General features: G+C 41.4%; 1 protein-coding gene across 2 annotated transcripts in view; it reads left to right on the forward strand.

The window, feature by feature from the left end:
* The window catches only part of ADAMTS2 (ADAM metallopeptidase with thrombospondin type 1 motif 2), a 169,123-nt gene that overhangs the window by 57,566 nt on the left and 95,674 nt on the right, over positions 1–15,883 (forward strand). For both annotated transcript variants that reach the window (XM_051793541.1, XM_051793542.1), the window contains one exon: positions 5,004–5,163. In XM_051793541.1, coding sequence (XP_051649501.1) covers positions 5,004–5,163 — 160 coding nt within the window. The remainder of the gene's footprint in view (positions 1–5,003; positions 5,164–15,883) is intronic.

The raw sequence follows: 15,883 nt of genomic DNA on the forward strand, positions 1-15,883 counted from the left end.
TTTTTGGCAACTATATAGTTAAATGCATCTCTCTCTCATCTTCTCTGTGAATTGATTGTTGGGAGGACCCTGTAGTGCAAATTCCCTTCTGGAGCCTTCACTGGTATCACAGGGAGTGCAGGCTCATAACCCAGGCACTGAGGTTAAATATCAGATATTTTGTAGCTCCCTTTGTTTTCAGGAAAATAATCTGAAATTCCAGGCTGTATTTAGGATTTGTTCATACACAGGTATGTCATTTGGCTAGTTACCTTTTTAAGACTCAGATACTCAAAAAACCCAAAAAACTCTTCATTTACAGAAATGCTGTTTCTAAGAGTTTCTGAAACACTCTGGTTTTGTAGGCTACTGGTTTAATTAACTAAGCAGACACATGGATTTTTTATATTAATTTCATGTTTGTTCACATTTAATTTTATCTTCCTATCTGTATCATGTGCTCAGAGATTGGGAAGCAAATCTGCCTTTACAGGGCAGTGAGAGAAACTTTGTAAAGCTGTACTAATGAGGAAGAAAATGAGCATTAATTAAACTTGCGGTTGCGGGATGGGCCGAGGCTCTGGAGTCCTGAAGCAGCAGTTAGATGGGTTGCTTCATTACAGCCCAGAACAGGGAGCTGTGATGTGAATGGGAATGAAGAGACAATTAAGTCACTCACCAAGTGCAGAGCCAGAGAGACATTTAATTATCCACAGGAGCTAACGCTCTGAAACCTGGATTTTCTGTACATCTAAATATGCCAGGCCGTTTTTCTGTCAAATTAGACTTCTAAAGAGTGTCTTTAGAAATGCAAGAAGGGTTGAGAGTGTTGAGGAGAAGGGAGAAGAAACATGCTTTTCAGCTGAGCTCTGTGGTGTGGTGGCAAAGCACTGGCAGGTCTCCTGGGCTGGAGAGGAGATCTCCATCGTGGTGGACAGGATTATTGTAATTAATTTAGGCAGAAAGCCCATGTGGCTGCTGGCATTGCCAGTATATGTAGATCCTGTGGTCCTTGAAAACCTTGGAAGGAGGTCTTCAGGGATGCACGGGAGCCCTGTTAACCCCAAAAGAGATTAGTGGAACTCTAAACACCAATCCTGTGTGTTGCAATGGACTAATCTGTGGCATATCAATGTAATTCATGTCGTAATTAGACAGAACAGTCACTCTCTGCCTTCCTTGTGAGTTTTTTCCTGTGTGGCTTTCACTTCTAAATAACCGCCTTGGTAACCTTAGCAGAGGTTTTGATTCTCTGAACTGCCGTTTCCTTTTGATTAAGTGTCTTCTGCTTTAGTCTTTAATGCATATTAATGAGTGCCAAGCAGTGCTTGACTTGAGTAATTTGCAGCTGGGATCTAAAAGCCCCTGGAAGAAAGGCCTGGGGATATCCCGCTTTGGGAAATAGTGGAATATTATAGACTCTTTGCTACAGTTTGGTGCATTCCAAAGGCAAACAGTTTTTCCATTAATTTATATTTTCATTAGTCACAGGACATAGTCTCTCCTGCCATCACTATTTAGCAATATTCCCATATGCAGTTCAGTTTCAAGTTAAAAGTCCCAGAAAAGGAGGGGAAGAGGTAACAGTTAGCTCAGCATTTTTTTCCAGAATTGGAATTCCTTTCCACGAGGATGTGCAATCTCATGCCTAATTCTGAATTGCACAGCATGTACGTGGCTGCAGGGTCACAGTGCAGAGTGGGCACTGCTAATCCATAACTCCTAGAGGTACAGCATTTCCAGGATGGGTGGCAAGCATCTTTAAAGTTCATGAAAGCAACTACTCTGATTCCCTTCAGAACTTTTCGGGAAACTGGTAATGGAAAACCTTAATTCTGCTTTCACATCACACGGAGTAAATGTCCAGATGATGATGACCCAAGAATTTTCTGAAGACCTTCTAACTGAAGGAAAGGAACATGTGTGCTCAAACAATACAGCATTTCTGTTTTAGTCACCCAGAGGCTGCAATTTCTCCAGGAGATTGCAGCAACTTTAATGCTCTCTGTTGTCATCATAAACTTGGTGGTTGTCTGACAGTTGTCTTGGCATGACAGGCTGGCTGGCACAAGGGTGATGGCATCTGTGGATAAGAACAGGACTGATGGAAGGTGAAGGATGTGAACAAACCCCCGCACAACACTGGTGTTGGGTTGATGACTAAAAGCAGTCTCCCTTTCATGGTGGCTTTTTGAGGTCGTTTTGAGTAGTATCAGAAAAAAATGCAATAGGCAATTGATCTTGAGTACTTCGTGTTCAAAGCACTTGGCAAAAAAAATAACAAATCAGCCCTTGTAATTATCCTGCAAGACTGTTGTTATGCTGCCTCACAGGTGGAGAAATGGAAGTAAAGAGGTTAAATGTCTTGCTCAAAGCAGCAAGGAAATGTGTGGTGGAGACTTTCAGGAGCCCCACATATTTCTTAATGAATCATTTATAACTGTGGTTATATTATTAGGCAGTTGGCTTGACCTGTGGATTGCTGTAGGAATTCTGCCTTGCCATCTAAATGAATTTTCTTCTTAAAATCTTGAAAAAGCCATTTTTTCTTTAATTATTTCATGACGATATGTTGGCTAAATCAAAGACTGTGTAGGACACGCAATACATAAAAATACGTAATTCTTGAACAGTTCAAACACACATTCTTTCCTAATAATTCCAACCAAAAATAATTGATATGTTTCTCAGGTGTCACCTTCATCTTCTCAGGAGGGAGAATTCACTCTGACCAGCTGTTTTCATTTCCAAAAGGCCACCATGCCCTGGAAGCTAAAGTTCACCTATAGCAGTTGTGCTTCTGTCTAATCAGTTCAACTACTGAGGGTAGAAGTTGCTTATCTGTTAATATTCTTAGAAGATCTAAATTCCTCCAAACTCCCATCAGTGTTCCCTGCTGCATACAGTGTCCAGCAGCATTTTCCCCAGTATCCTGAATTATGGTCTGCATTCCAAACTTAGGTCTGGCATTAGATGCTTAGTTAACACTAGGTTTAATGAACCCAGAAATACATAGGAACCTGTGCACAACCATGCTTTTTTTTTTTTTTTAACTTAGAAAAAACAAAATCACATTTTTTTTTTTTTGCTACAGTCAAGCTCTCAGTGTATTTCTCCTGGGCATATGTATGGTGTTTGCATCAGACCCTGTGCAGCTGAGCTCACAATTGTTTGGTCCTTCTTGATCTTTAGTTGTGCATTTATAAAAAGATTTCAGGACTTCTGGATATAATACTTAATACCCAGAAGAAGTGTGTGTGTGTAATGCAATTGGAATACACATTAAAAGGAGGGTAACATCACCTCTGAATTTTTCATGTATTCCATTTTACAGCAAAAGATCAGCTTTTGTCTCTCTGGGTTCAGTACTTATTTTCTTGGTTGTTTTGGCTTCCTTGAGCCTACTGAGCCTGTCTCACCTTTTCTATGTCTGATGTGGAATCCAAATTAGATAAGAAGAAACAGGACATGATTTCAAATTCAGTTTTCTCTATACAGGCAGGATGGCATCAGTTTAAATTGCTTCGATATAATTTTGCCTCTTTAATCCTTCCTCTTCAATCTGTTTTTGTATACATTATATATATGAATTCTGGGACTGGAAATCTTGCCTAATGTAAGTTAAGACATGACAGATGAACCTGACATTTTTCCAAGGAGGGAACTAGTGAACATACTGTATTTATAGCAGTAGGAATGTAGTTTTCTGCTTGTAGAAGAAAAATATGTGTTGTATGAGAACTTTAGTGCGGGGTTATGAGAAGAGTGTTTAGATGATACTTGTTTCAAGTGAGGATTCTGGGTTCAAAGGAGCCAAAACTGGTTCTCCTGAAGCTTGAGATAGGCCTTCAGCAAACAGGGAATTTAGGCTCCCAGAAGCTCAGATAGCAAGATGAAGTGTGTCACAGTGTTGAGGTGTTCTCCTGTGTCCAGCTTGGAACTCCAGTGACTTCAGGATCATCAGTGGGCAGACAGGGAAAGAGCGTGATGAAGGAGCTTCTGAAGGTTGGATCTGGAGCTTCTCTCAATAGTCATCTGAACAATTTCATTCATGTCATTAGCAAGACTTTCTGTCTACAAGCTGAGAGTTCATTAGTTTGAGTTCTCAAACATGGATGTTCAAATATATGCAGAAAAATTGATTCAAGCCAACCATCTCTGCAAGCAGCTCTTGGCTGCTGTGATCATCTGCAGTAGGGCAGGACTGCAAGAGGAGACAAACCCAAATCATCCAGGTGCCCAAGTTACTTCACCTGCATAAAGATGATGAAAAGTCTTTTTCTTTTTAAAGTTTTCAGTCTTTATGAGGGTTTCTCCTGAACATAGTGAAAATTGCTTGGATGATATTCCTTAGGGATGCTCTGTAGAAGTGCAAATTTCTTTTTTCATACCAGAATATCTGGTCCAGTCTGCGTAAGATTTATTTTTTAACAATGCACTACTGACACTTTTTTAAAACTAGTTGTGGCTAATTCTTGAAAGATTATTTTGTTGGCTGAACCCTTTGTGTCAAGGGGGGAATAATCACAAAGCTTATCTGCTTGCAAGTGAGACATAGTATTTTTCCATCCTGCTCCTGGACAGAAAGGCTGACTCTACATTTTTTGACTAGAACTGCACATCAGGACCAGCTTATGGCATGAACTGATCCTTTATTTAGCAGAAATAGTAAACACTGGGGTGGTCTGGGCTTGATGGATAGCTAAGGTCATCATAACCTGCATTTTAGCTGTTTTTTAATGGAGAGGGTGTTTCCTAGACAGATTCTTAAACCTATACTTCACTCATGTGGCTCAAGGAGAAGTCCTTTAGGCTCAGGGTTGTACCTTTTGTCCTTTCTTGTCAAGCTGGGGAAGTGATGCTTTGTTTTGCTCTAATAAAGAATTCACCTGGTTTCCTTTCTGCATCCTAATTGCTCTCCAGGGAGCACTAAAGTGTGCTTAAGCATATTGTAACTGTTTACTCACAACGCCTGCTGTATGTGCAGTAATGCCAAGTGTTCCATCTCTGCCCTGTCCCTACAGGCTGGCATGATCCGCACGGACAAGGACGAGTTCTTCATTGAACCTCTGGAGAAGGGGGCCCGGGAGGAGGAGGAGGGAGGAGGCAGAACACATGTGGTCTATCGCAGAGCAGCTGCCAAGAAGCAGCTTCCTATTGAGAATGTGGATACCCTGTATAAAGGTAAGGCAAGCTGATGTATAAAGTGTAGCTGAAGGCAGGTAGCCAGTGTGATCTGCTACCTCTGGCTTTTGTATCCTTGAGAATGAAATGTGTTCTTCTCCCTCCAAGGATGAAAAAGTGTGGAAGGAGTTGAACACTTCACCTGGGATAAGCAAACATTGCAGCAGCCAAAACCATCTCCAGGATGGTGGAAATGACTTTGCTTTAAAGAGTTTCCTTGGCTCCAGAGATAGCCAACATAAAGTTGTGTGTCCCACTGAGTCCCCGGGTGAGAGCAGAAGAGGGGAGTGGTGGATGACACAGCAGTGCAGAGGTGCCTGTGCTGGGGGCAGGTGGCACTGCTGGGTTGGCAGAGGCTGTGTTGGAAGGCTGCAACAAGGACACCAAGGCTAATGTGGTACATGGGCTTCTCACTGAGTGTCTTTGCTGGGCTGGATTAATCCCAACAGGGAATAATGGTATCTCCAGTATGAACACAAACTGTCTTGATTTATTTATGTGCTACCAAGTGTGGAATTTAACGTATTAAGTATGTGATAGACAGTGATGGAATAGCAGGAATTAAACATAAACACCAATTTTATGCAGTGTTTTCTATTTGTCTGATAACTGCTTGGATATTGCATCCTTTTTTTCTAAATAAATAAGGGATGCAAATCTGGTAAGTAGATGTTTTGACAGCTGATGTTAACACTGAAATTAACTGGGTCATTTGAGTGGAAACAACAAAATAGCTACATTTTTGTTCCAAATGTGTGTACCAAACTGCAGAGTTATTTGTCACTCATACCCTAGTATTATCTTATTTCAGTATAATAGGTTTTCAAGTATAGGAAGGAAGGAACAGAGAGCCAGAGAGGTGAAGCACTGAAATTAGGGTCATGTGAACAATAGAAGTTTCTCAGTGTTCAAATGGGAACAAGGATTAAAAAGAAAGCAAACAATAGCATTCAACCAACCTTTTTTTTCCTCCTTGGAAATAACCCATGTAATTTTGTGGCTGACACAATGCTGTGGAGAGACTCTTCTGGTTGCCTTTGTACTCACTGTGGAGCAGAGCTGGGGAATGCAGGAGTCTGAGAGCCACAATCCCAGAAGGATTGGATGGTAGATAGATGGAAGTTGCTCTATTAGTAGACGTTTATAAAAATATTGCATGTTGGAAAATATCAGCTGCTCACTGTGTTTCCTCCTAAACAAAAGAGACTTGATTTCGTTCACACCTTATGGCAGTATTTTTGTTTTTGGATGGTAAATAATCCTCAGGAGTAGGAGTCTGGTACACAGCAAAGTGTAAACTGTAGATCAGCTCCAGTTATTGGCATGCAGTACCTGCAAGAGGAGGCTCTGACAGCAGTGTCTGAAAACACCCCTCTCAAGTGCTGTGTGGCTTCTCGAGGAGCTGAAGGTGGCACTGCCCGCCCTGCCGGGCAGCAAAGCCACACACCGTGTCTGATGCCACCAGACTTCAGTGTCTGTCACCTCACTTGCACAAGGGCTGGAGTTTGCAGGCTCTGGTACAAAGGCACAAAGCAATCAAAGCCTTCAGCCAGCACTGGGGGGTTGAACAGCGAGGCTGAACTCATGTGGGCCGGGCTGAGACGTAGCAGTGACCTTGTCTGGATCAGCAGGAGTTGGGGATAGGTAGGAATAGTTGTGATAGTTCACATTTTAAAGGAAAGAAATATTTAGTAATCTAAGTAGTCTTCCTTTCTACCCCACCATCTTTTGATTGTAAACTTAGTTACAGATTAGTTTTCATTTTGGAAATAACCTACTGCCGTGCAAAGGGGATTTTTTTCCATGCAATTCTTTGCCTTTAACAAAGAAAGTGAACAGGCACTCCAAAATGGTCTGTTCTCTACTTTTTATTAAACCTGGCTTCCCACCTCTGACTTGCTCTAGGCAACAGGCACGGAAAGGACGTGCTTTCAGAAATTGTAATTTTATTTCCCAGTTTGTCTCTTTACAGAATGCATTGAGTTTTGGTTTAACAAACATCAAAACATTTAGTGACTGGGTGTTGAGAAGGGCGCTGTGCTGCGTGTTTCCATAGTGCTCTAAATTGATCGATGGGCTGATTTAGGAAATACTTAGTAGGGCACTTTCAGCATGCTGTATCTATTAAAAAAAAAAAAAGAGGTTAACCAAGAGCACTCCCTTTCTTCCAGCATCCCTGGAGACAACTGCATTGTTGCCAAATCCCATAAATTTACATGTGATGAATTGTAACACTTGGACTATTTTTAAAGGTCCAGCCTCCAGGAATCTTATGAATATGTGATGATTTTTTTTTTTTCCCCTAGGTAAGCTTCTGGTTCTTTTAACTGTTGAAAAAAACCTTTAGTTTCTGGCTGTGTAAATATTTTAAGGTAATGAGTAACACAAAGTTTATGTATTCCATAGTTTTTAAGACAGCATCTTTCAAAGTCCCATGATATGTTAATTTAATCCCATGATTTGGGAGGGGATTGTGAGTCATGATTTTTGAATGTTTCACTTTGGATAGATAGATACAAATTCCTTATAAATATTTCTATTTCTGGCACTCTTTTCACGAGAAATAGGACAAGATGTTCTCTCCCCAGTGAAACAGGAGGGGAAGGAATGGAAAGCTCCATGAACTTGGAGTTGGGTGGGTCAGTTGTCATTTCAAGGGCTTGGGTCTGCAGTGAGCAGTGGCCACGCTGGACCTCACACAACACAAGACTTTGGGGTTTACTACTGAATGTAGTTTTTTTGTTGAGTAGTTTCTTGAAGAACTTGCTACCCAACTCAACATGCATCTCCCATGGCTGCCCAGGCAGAGAGCTCCAACATGGAGCTGCAGGACAGCAGGAGAGAGGCCCCTGAAGCTGATGAACAGCTGAACTTCCCAGAAGACAACCAGAACTAATGGAAGATCCATTGACTGGTTGTGAGTGTAGATTCACCAAAAAAAAAAAAGAAAGATTTTTTTTAAAAAAAATTTCATTTTCCACACCATGGAAATAAACTCTAATTATGTCAACAGATACAGTCAGGTAAACCTGACAGCAGGGTTATTCTTGCATTTTCCATACGATGCTGTCTATATTTTAATATTATAGCAAAAGAAATTGATATTTTATTCCATCTGTTTAAAAAATATAAACAAACAAACCCCACGACCTCCTAAACCCTGGTGGGATCAAGGCATGCATCTAGTTTTGTGAAGGCTCTGCTGACGTGCTGGGTTTTGAGCAGTGGAATGTCCTGGGAAGGATCTGCCCTGAAAGGAGCAGCAGAACTCTGCTCTGATTTCAGACTGTGCCAGGTTTGCTTCTGCATTTACATAAAACGCTATCAGAATATTGGGAAACGTAAATAGTTGTTTTGGCAGCCTGAATAACTTGTTTTGACTGGTGTGGGATTATCTGGTGTTGGTGAGGATGACAGAGTATGGGGTGTAATATTTCTGCCTCCTCTTCCCCTCTCCAACAGTACCATTTGTCAATGTACTGGAAAAATGTAAGCATCACGTTTTAGGCAAGTAATAATCTTCAACAGAGTAATACTGTGGGGGTCTGTGTGAGGTCAATACAAATTAGGCTAATTGCTTCAGAAAGAGAAATATTTTCCTGTAGTGGCTGAGGTATTGCAGGTATGGCGAGAATAAATTCTATTTTTTCTGGCGACTGCTCTTACTGCTTGCATGCATATAATAATTTATCTTCCTCTAGATAAAAATAAGCAGCATGTTGAAAATATTTTAATATTTCCAGTTGAATTCCTTCTTACAAACATGAAAAATGTTGCTTCATAGCAGTAAAACTAGCTACATGATAAAACTGGAATTAAATAGATGAGCTAGAGTAGGTTGGTTTTTTTCTTGAATGTTCTTTGGATGTTAAGTGAAGAGATGGTAAGTATTTGATTGATGGCTATGATGAGGTCTGGAAAGCCAGCTTGATTTTTTTGTCTCTAAAGACAACATGATTATCAGACTTGTAAGCTTTAATATCACGTTTCCCCAGCTAAATTACTGTGTCTGTTATGTTGATCAGCTGAGAGGAAATGATTATACTAAAACTTCCTTAAGGTTGGCCTTTTCTCTCAAAATCATTGTTTAAATATGGTGCTCTGAGTTTTACTGTATTGCTTGATTGATGAGAAACAGAAACTCAGCTTTAGTGACAGTTTTATTTACTGTGCAGATGAAAGATGACCTTAGCCAAGAACAGTTTATTACCGAGGAAGACAGCAAGGTAACTCCCCAAATGTGCTTAAACCAGGAAGCTGTTGTTTCTGCAAGTGCCAATTAAATCCCTTGGAATGGCCAAACCCAATCTGACACAAGTCCTGTCATGAATAGGTTGTGGGCTGACAGGATGGACAGACAGACTCACAGCCTCTGCTGGAGACTTGAGACCTCTTCCTGTGGCAATACTTGCCACTGCTGGTGGTCAGACCTGCAGAGGGGAAGTGGTTTGATGCTGAATGATGTGATCGTTTTATGTGACCCTGTGATGCACTTTTTGGGGCAAAACCCGTAATTTTAAGTGGTTTTTTGTTTGTTTGTTTGTTTTTGTTTGTTTTTGGTTTTAATTCTGTTACTGTTTCCTTTTTTGATGTTGAGGGTGCTAACATCCCCCTGGCCATAAGAATATACCAGTCAGGTAAAAGGACAGAAATAAGTTGCTGCTTCTACTCAGCAGTGGTGGCCAACTCCTTTCTGACAGACACCCAAACCTCATCGGGGCAGAGCTGGTCCTCAGTCCTGTCATTGGCATCTCCTGCCCCTCCATGAAGCAAAAGGGCAAAAGTCTCTCCTTCTCATCCTACTGGGACATTCAGGAGTCCTGAGGGGTTAAGGCCAGTTCAGCAGGAGAGAAATCCAAGCAAATTTAAGCCGAAACAACCCAACCCTCTAAGTTTTTTTAAAAGATGAAAGTTAAAAATATGATAAAGTTGTAACAACTCAGTTGCCAGAGCTTTGCAGGTTTTGGAGATGATATTTCAGAGGGAGACTCCTCCATCATAGTCCATCAAACTGTCAATGCCATTGATTTACTAATGTATTTAAATTACTTTTTAGAAACCAACGTGCATCTGGTGTATATTTTTCTGGATTGCCTGAAACAACACTCAGATTGGCTGCTGCCTGGCTGGTTGCCATTCTAATTTACAGAAACTTTCCTGGTTACCTTTGCAGGGGAACAGTTCCTTCAGGAAACTGAAGTTTCTCCAAATCCAATCAATATTTCCTCTCAGCCTGCACTCTTGCTGATTAATTACTGCTCCCTTATTTTGCAGTCAGTAAGACTCTGATGACAATATTTTTTGTCTCCTTCCTACATCATCTGTGCATGATAAATACATCTGTCTTTCTCTCCTGTCTTGGGTTTTCTCTGAATTCCACATTGCAGATTCATTTTCCGGGGATTTTCTGGGAAGAGGAAGATTGAGAATTCAGCTGCAAATCAGCTTTTAATAAGAAGCAAGGGTATGCACTCATAAAAAGTCTCCAGGGATTGGTATTAGGCCATGGGATGTCACCCTTCCCAACCATCTTCACTGCAGCTGATGGAGCAGTTCTTTGCTAGCACAGGCAAATAAGATCCTTACAGCAATTTCAATAAGAAACTTTAGGATGAATCTAAAGGTTTCTACTTTTATAGAGGTGCAATAAATCATCTGGGATGATTAGGTGAAGGCTAATGAACAATGCTCTTACTTGTGCTTGATGGGAAATACAAGGAATAGCCTCTTTTTCTCTGGAGATGATGGAGTTTTCTGCCATGGACCTCCTTGGTGGGTGGCCTGAGCTGGGCCACAGAATGGTGTCAGGTAAAAAATCAACCCTTCCAGTGCTTCTGGGACAGTTTTCTTTTGCCTGGAAATAAAATTACTATGAAAATAATTGATATTTTTTTTTTTTAAATACTAGTAATGTTGCTAAATTTTTTTGAAGGGGAAGTGCTCATGTAACTACAGATGTGTGGTGATGCAGATACATACTGGGACCACAGTAAAGGTGTGTGGGCTACTTGTACAGTGGGCTTTCTTGAATTTTGGAGTGCTTTGGGAAGTATGTTGCATCTTCATTTTTCTTTTAATTAAACATCTTTTTCCAGGGGCTCTAATTTGCTTCCAGAACAATTGAACATTCATCAGATACTTTCTCGTTATTATTTCTTAGTGATATCAAATCCATAGTTGCTGCAACACAGTTTTGTTTCACAAGGAACATAAATCCTCTTGTACAGAGGTAAAAGTTGGTGGGGTGTCATGGAGCTGGAGTGGAGAACTGCCACATGGCCCACTCTGTTTTGGGTTCCTGGCACTGAACTGTCATCTCCCTATCCCACACACCCCATCAAACTGTAATAAAATGTTGCTAAACTATTACTATGTTCCTGGAATACAGGAACATAATAATAGTATGTGAAGAAGCTCAGTTTCTGTATTTGTTCCTGCCTTTCTCATTAGGCAGTTTGGGATCCACGTAGACTTCAAGGAAACACTTCAGTGCAGGCTTAGCTTTGAGCAAGTACTTAAGTCAAACTGATTTCAGTGAGATTCAGATATGTACCTTAGGCTAAATGTTTTTTATTCTGGCTGGTTTCTGTTTTGGTTAAGAGGCAAGTTACCAGAGGAAGTTACTTCCATTCAGATATGCATCAATTACAGGTGAATGACTTAATTATTTGTGCTTATTTAAATATCACAGATTTGCACGTATTGTTAGCTAATGTAAAAACAAAATTAATTCTCAACTGATGAGTTCATTTTAGTTTCTCTGCTAAATTCAAACTCTGTAAGGCTCTCCAAAGTGATGGCTTGTGAACAGCTTACAGCCTGGAGCGGAATATTATCAAATATCAGTAAATGTAACAAAATTATAATAAAGCTGATATTGGTCTATAAAACAACAGTTTCCAGTTCTCCTGCAAAGTTTTTGTGAGAAGCTCTGATTAAAGTATAGGGAAAGCACTCATTTTACTTTTCACATCCTTCTATCAATTAATTCAGCACTGTGGGTGTGTGAAACTGAGGTTGATTAATCACTCGGTGCTGTTTACATTTAGTCAACACTTGTTTGCTTATAGATACATTTATAGAGACAAAAACTTTTCAACAGATTTCATTGAAGTTCATTTTAATTCTTGCTTCTAATATCTCACACATTGATCTCACAGCCCTTAATGAATTTAGCCTCTCAGCCTCCTGGGAGGAAAGAGAGAACAAAATATTTGCCTTTTGGACAGGAGTAACACAAACCTTGTTTTCACTGGAAGCTGATCCTGTTTCTTGCTGGTAATAGCCCAGTGTAAGAGCAGAGTTCACTGGAGCAGCAGTTGGTAAGTCAGACCTGGCCCCCAGAGCCCCAGCTCGCCTACAGGAGGGTGTGCAGCCGCCCACAGGCGCGTGAGGAGGCTTTGCTTATGAAAATGTATGTGCACACCCACATGGTTTCTGCAATTTCACATTTACTGCTGTGTTTTTCCGTGAAGTGTCATCCTGTTGGGGTTTTGTTTATTTACAAGCTGTGTTCGCGTTGTCCAACCTGCTGAGAAAAACAGAGCATGGCAAGGATCCAGTAGGTCCTGCCAGGCTCAAAGAGGGAGAAACTTGTTCACAGAAAGACCTTAATATTCTGCCTTGACTAACTGAAAGTGTTCTGGAACCCATATCTCTGTTTAGGAAATGGATTCTGAAACTGAGAATTCAAAAATATGGGTAGCATGTAGTGTTTGCTGTTTTGTACCATGGGATCCAAACCCTGTGTTTAATAACAATACACAAAACAGCATCTGGTAGGCATCACTGAAATAAGCTCTGGTAGAAAATGCCGATAAACGTTTTCTGTTTAAAATGTTTTCTGACTAAAAGCGGCATAAATTTTGCCTGCTGTCCTTGATAATGATGATACAGTGGTTTGATCAGGCTGTAATATCCAGGCATCATCATATGAAAGCAATGAGCAAGCCCAGAGCTGCAAGGGAGATGGATATCCTTCAAACATCTACATCTTTTGCAACAGAAGAGCCACATGTGAGGCCCTGTGAAGAGGTCCAAGGATTAAAAATGTATTCCATCTGGTTCTGACTGTTCTCAGCTGTGTGAAATGTGCTCCTCATGGGCCAGCCAGGGAAGCAGTGCTGTGTGCTGGTGTCTCAATGCTTGCAGAAGTGGCACTGGAAGGGTCTCTGCATTTATGGTGCTGTGAGACCCAGCTGGAGAATGGGAAACAAGTTGCTCTGTCTTTCTCTGCACTAATTTAGTTCAGGGTCGCCACCATACACCAAACACATCCCTACAAGCTCTGTTGCCTGTGAACTCAATGCTGGGTAAAGGAGAGTCTTTCCGTGCCTCAGAGCTGGTGCTGCATAGACAGTTGTCACCAGGCTCCTTCAAGCCACTGCCTGTCTCTAGCTGACTGTGTATATGGTAAGTTGTGCATCATATAAAATATTTAATCACTGCATTATGGACTGTTCCCTTTAAAAGCCGTTCTTCCCAGTGCCCTAAAATCATCTCCCAGTGTAGCCAGAGCTGCTTGTCCTGCCTCCCTTCATCTTTGCAGTCACAGGTCCCACAGTGCTGGGGAAGCTTAGCAGTGCAGACACTGCTGCTCACCAGTACTACTACTGGGTGAACTGGCAGAGGGACTTCTGCCTTTTGAAGACAAGAGGAGAGGAGGATGCAGCTCTTTGGGCTGGATTCTGCCCCTGGTGTGTGCAGGTGCAGGGATGAGCAGGGAAGCTCATGCCTCTTTGATGTTTATGCTTTAGCAAGGCATGTGTTCTGCTCTGTGGGAGGCTGGGTAGTACACCTGTAGTAACCCGGTGGTTGGTATGAATTAGGTGCCTGGTCTGCACAGCCTTGGTTTATAACTGCAGCCTGTGTTGGGTAATAACTTTCTGCAGCTATTTTGTAACTCTTGCTTGGGACTGCCTGGACTTTTTAGGTAAAAATAACTTTCTCTAGGAAAAGCAAGCAATAGTAGTGTTAACTTTCAGCTAGTGCAAGGCTCCTTTCCCCCATGCCTCCCTGAAATTTTGAAAGGTAAGAGGGTTTTAGCCCAGGAAAAAAACAGTAACATTTCTGATTTCAGTTGCTTTCAATCTGCAGTTTGGTAACAGTAGTAAGTGAATTTCCTCTCGGAAATTTGGGCTTTTCTGTAGAGCAGAGACACTGTTTTGAAACAGTGGGATAAGTGGGGTAAGGCAGTAGCAGAAACTGTTACTGCAAACTGTGAGTACAAACTCTGATTTTTCTAAATGATCATTTAAAAAATGATTTATAATTATTTTTCAAAATATTTAGTCCCAAACTGTGTAGAGCATGAAGTCTCACGTGCACGCTTGCTGGTAATAGTTTGAATTTAATTGTCTTTGCTCCTTTGAATATAAACCTCAGGAGTCATTTTACCTAACATTCACATATTAGGTTAAAAATGTTCTGTCAGCAGGATTGTCTTGGATCATGATGTACTTTCAAGCCAAACAACAGTTATTTTGTTAATACAGAGGTGCCTTCTTGGATTTGAACCATTCCTGATAAGGACCCACATGTGAGCAGTGGCCACGAGCTGCTTCACTGACTTCCATCACATCTCAGGTGTGGATGATGCTCTTGCCTAGTTTGATCCCCATGGCACTGCCTGCACAAACCTGCATCCTGATACTCTCTTACTGAAACTTTGCTATTCTAATAAGACCAAGGGCATGGTTTGGTAATTGGTTTAAACCAATCTAACACTGTGCTAATGAGAGACCAGTCCTCCTTTTCACTGGCCACAGTCTCCTGTCAACTGTTGCTGTCTGAGCCACATTGCTGGAAGGGATGCTGGAAACTGCTGGATGGTCCAACAACGCCAAGGCAGGCAACTGAATCACTACATTGCTTTCCTCACTGCTCATGGAGACCCTGTGCTCTGCTGGCTGTGTGTCTCAAAAGAGACCCCCAGAGAGTGGCACCTGGTTCTGTTGTCCACCTGCCCCATCCCTGTGCAAAGGTTTTGTAGACCAACATTCATTTTCTGTGTAATTTGGTTGCACAGCTCATGGAACTGCGGTGCCTGTTAATGGGTTAAATACCTAACACTTCATTTTTCAGCAGGTTCTTTGATTAAAAGCCTGAGACACATCTTTGCTCTTCCTTTTATCTCTGAGTTTTTGTGCAGTCACTTGCTTGTTCCAGCTCTCTGTGTGTGCTCGGACCATCTGGCACAGCTCGGCTGCCCGTCAATGTGTGCTGCTTTCAAGGAGGAAAATTATTAATCACAATCTGGATGGTGAGGGGGTTAGGAATTGCTTTTATTTCTGCTGCAGAGCTGGTAGTTCCACAGGTAGGTAGTTCTTTAGGGAAGAACTACCCTTTGAGGAAAGGTGGCCAGAAATGCTGAAGGTCCAGGTGTAAGGGAGGAGCCGGGAGCAGTGGTCCTTGGCGCCTCGTGCTGCAGGAGCCTCATGGTGCTGAGGATCATTTTCTTTAGCACTGCTGGGCTTCAGACAGTTGTCCTTGGAAACAAATTCATTTCCCTGGGCTTTGCTCCATTTTGCAAGGTTTGGTCACTACAGACTGTCAATTTTAAGAGACATGGATTATTTTTTTTTGCTGGTAACCCTAATATTTTAACATTGCTTCAATAATCACAGCTTTGTAAACATTGGAGTGATTATTTACAGAACGGTTCAGGAAGGATTCTTTTATCCAAAGAGTGAGTTGCACATAAGACATGCCCAGTTCTAAA

This window comes from Manacus candei, unplaced genomic scaffold (assembly GCF_025592945.1).
Source record: "Manacus candei isolate 608988 ecotype Guabito, Panama unplaced genomic scaffold, ASM2559294v1 h1tg000037l, whole genome shotgun sequence".
Taxonomy (NCBI): domain Eukaryota; kingdom Metazoa; phylum Chordata; class Aves; order Passeriformes; family Pipridae; genus Manacus; species Manacus candei.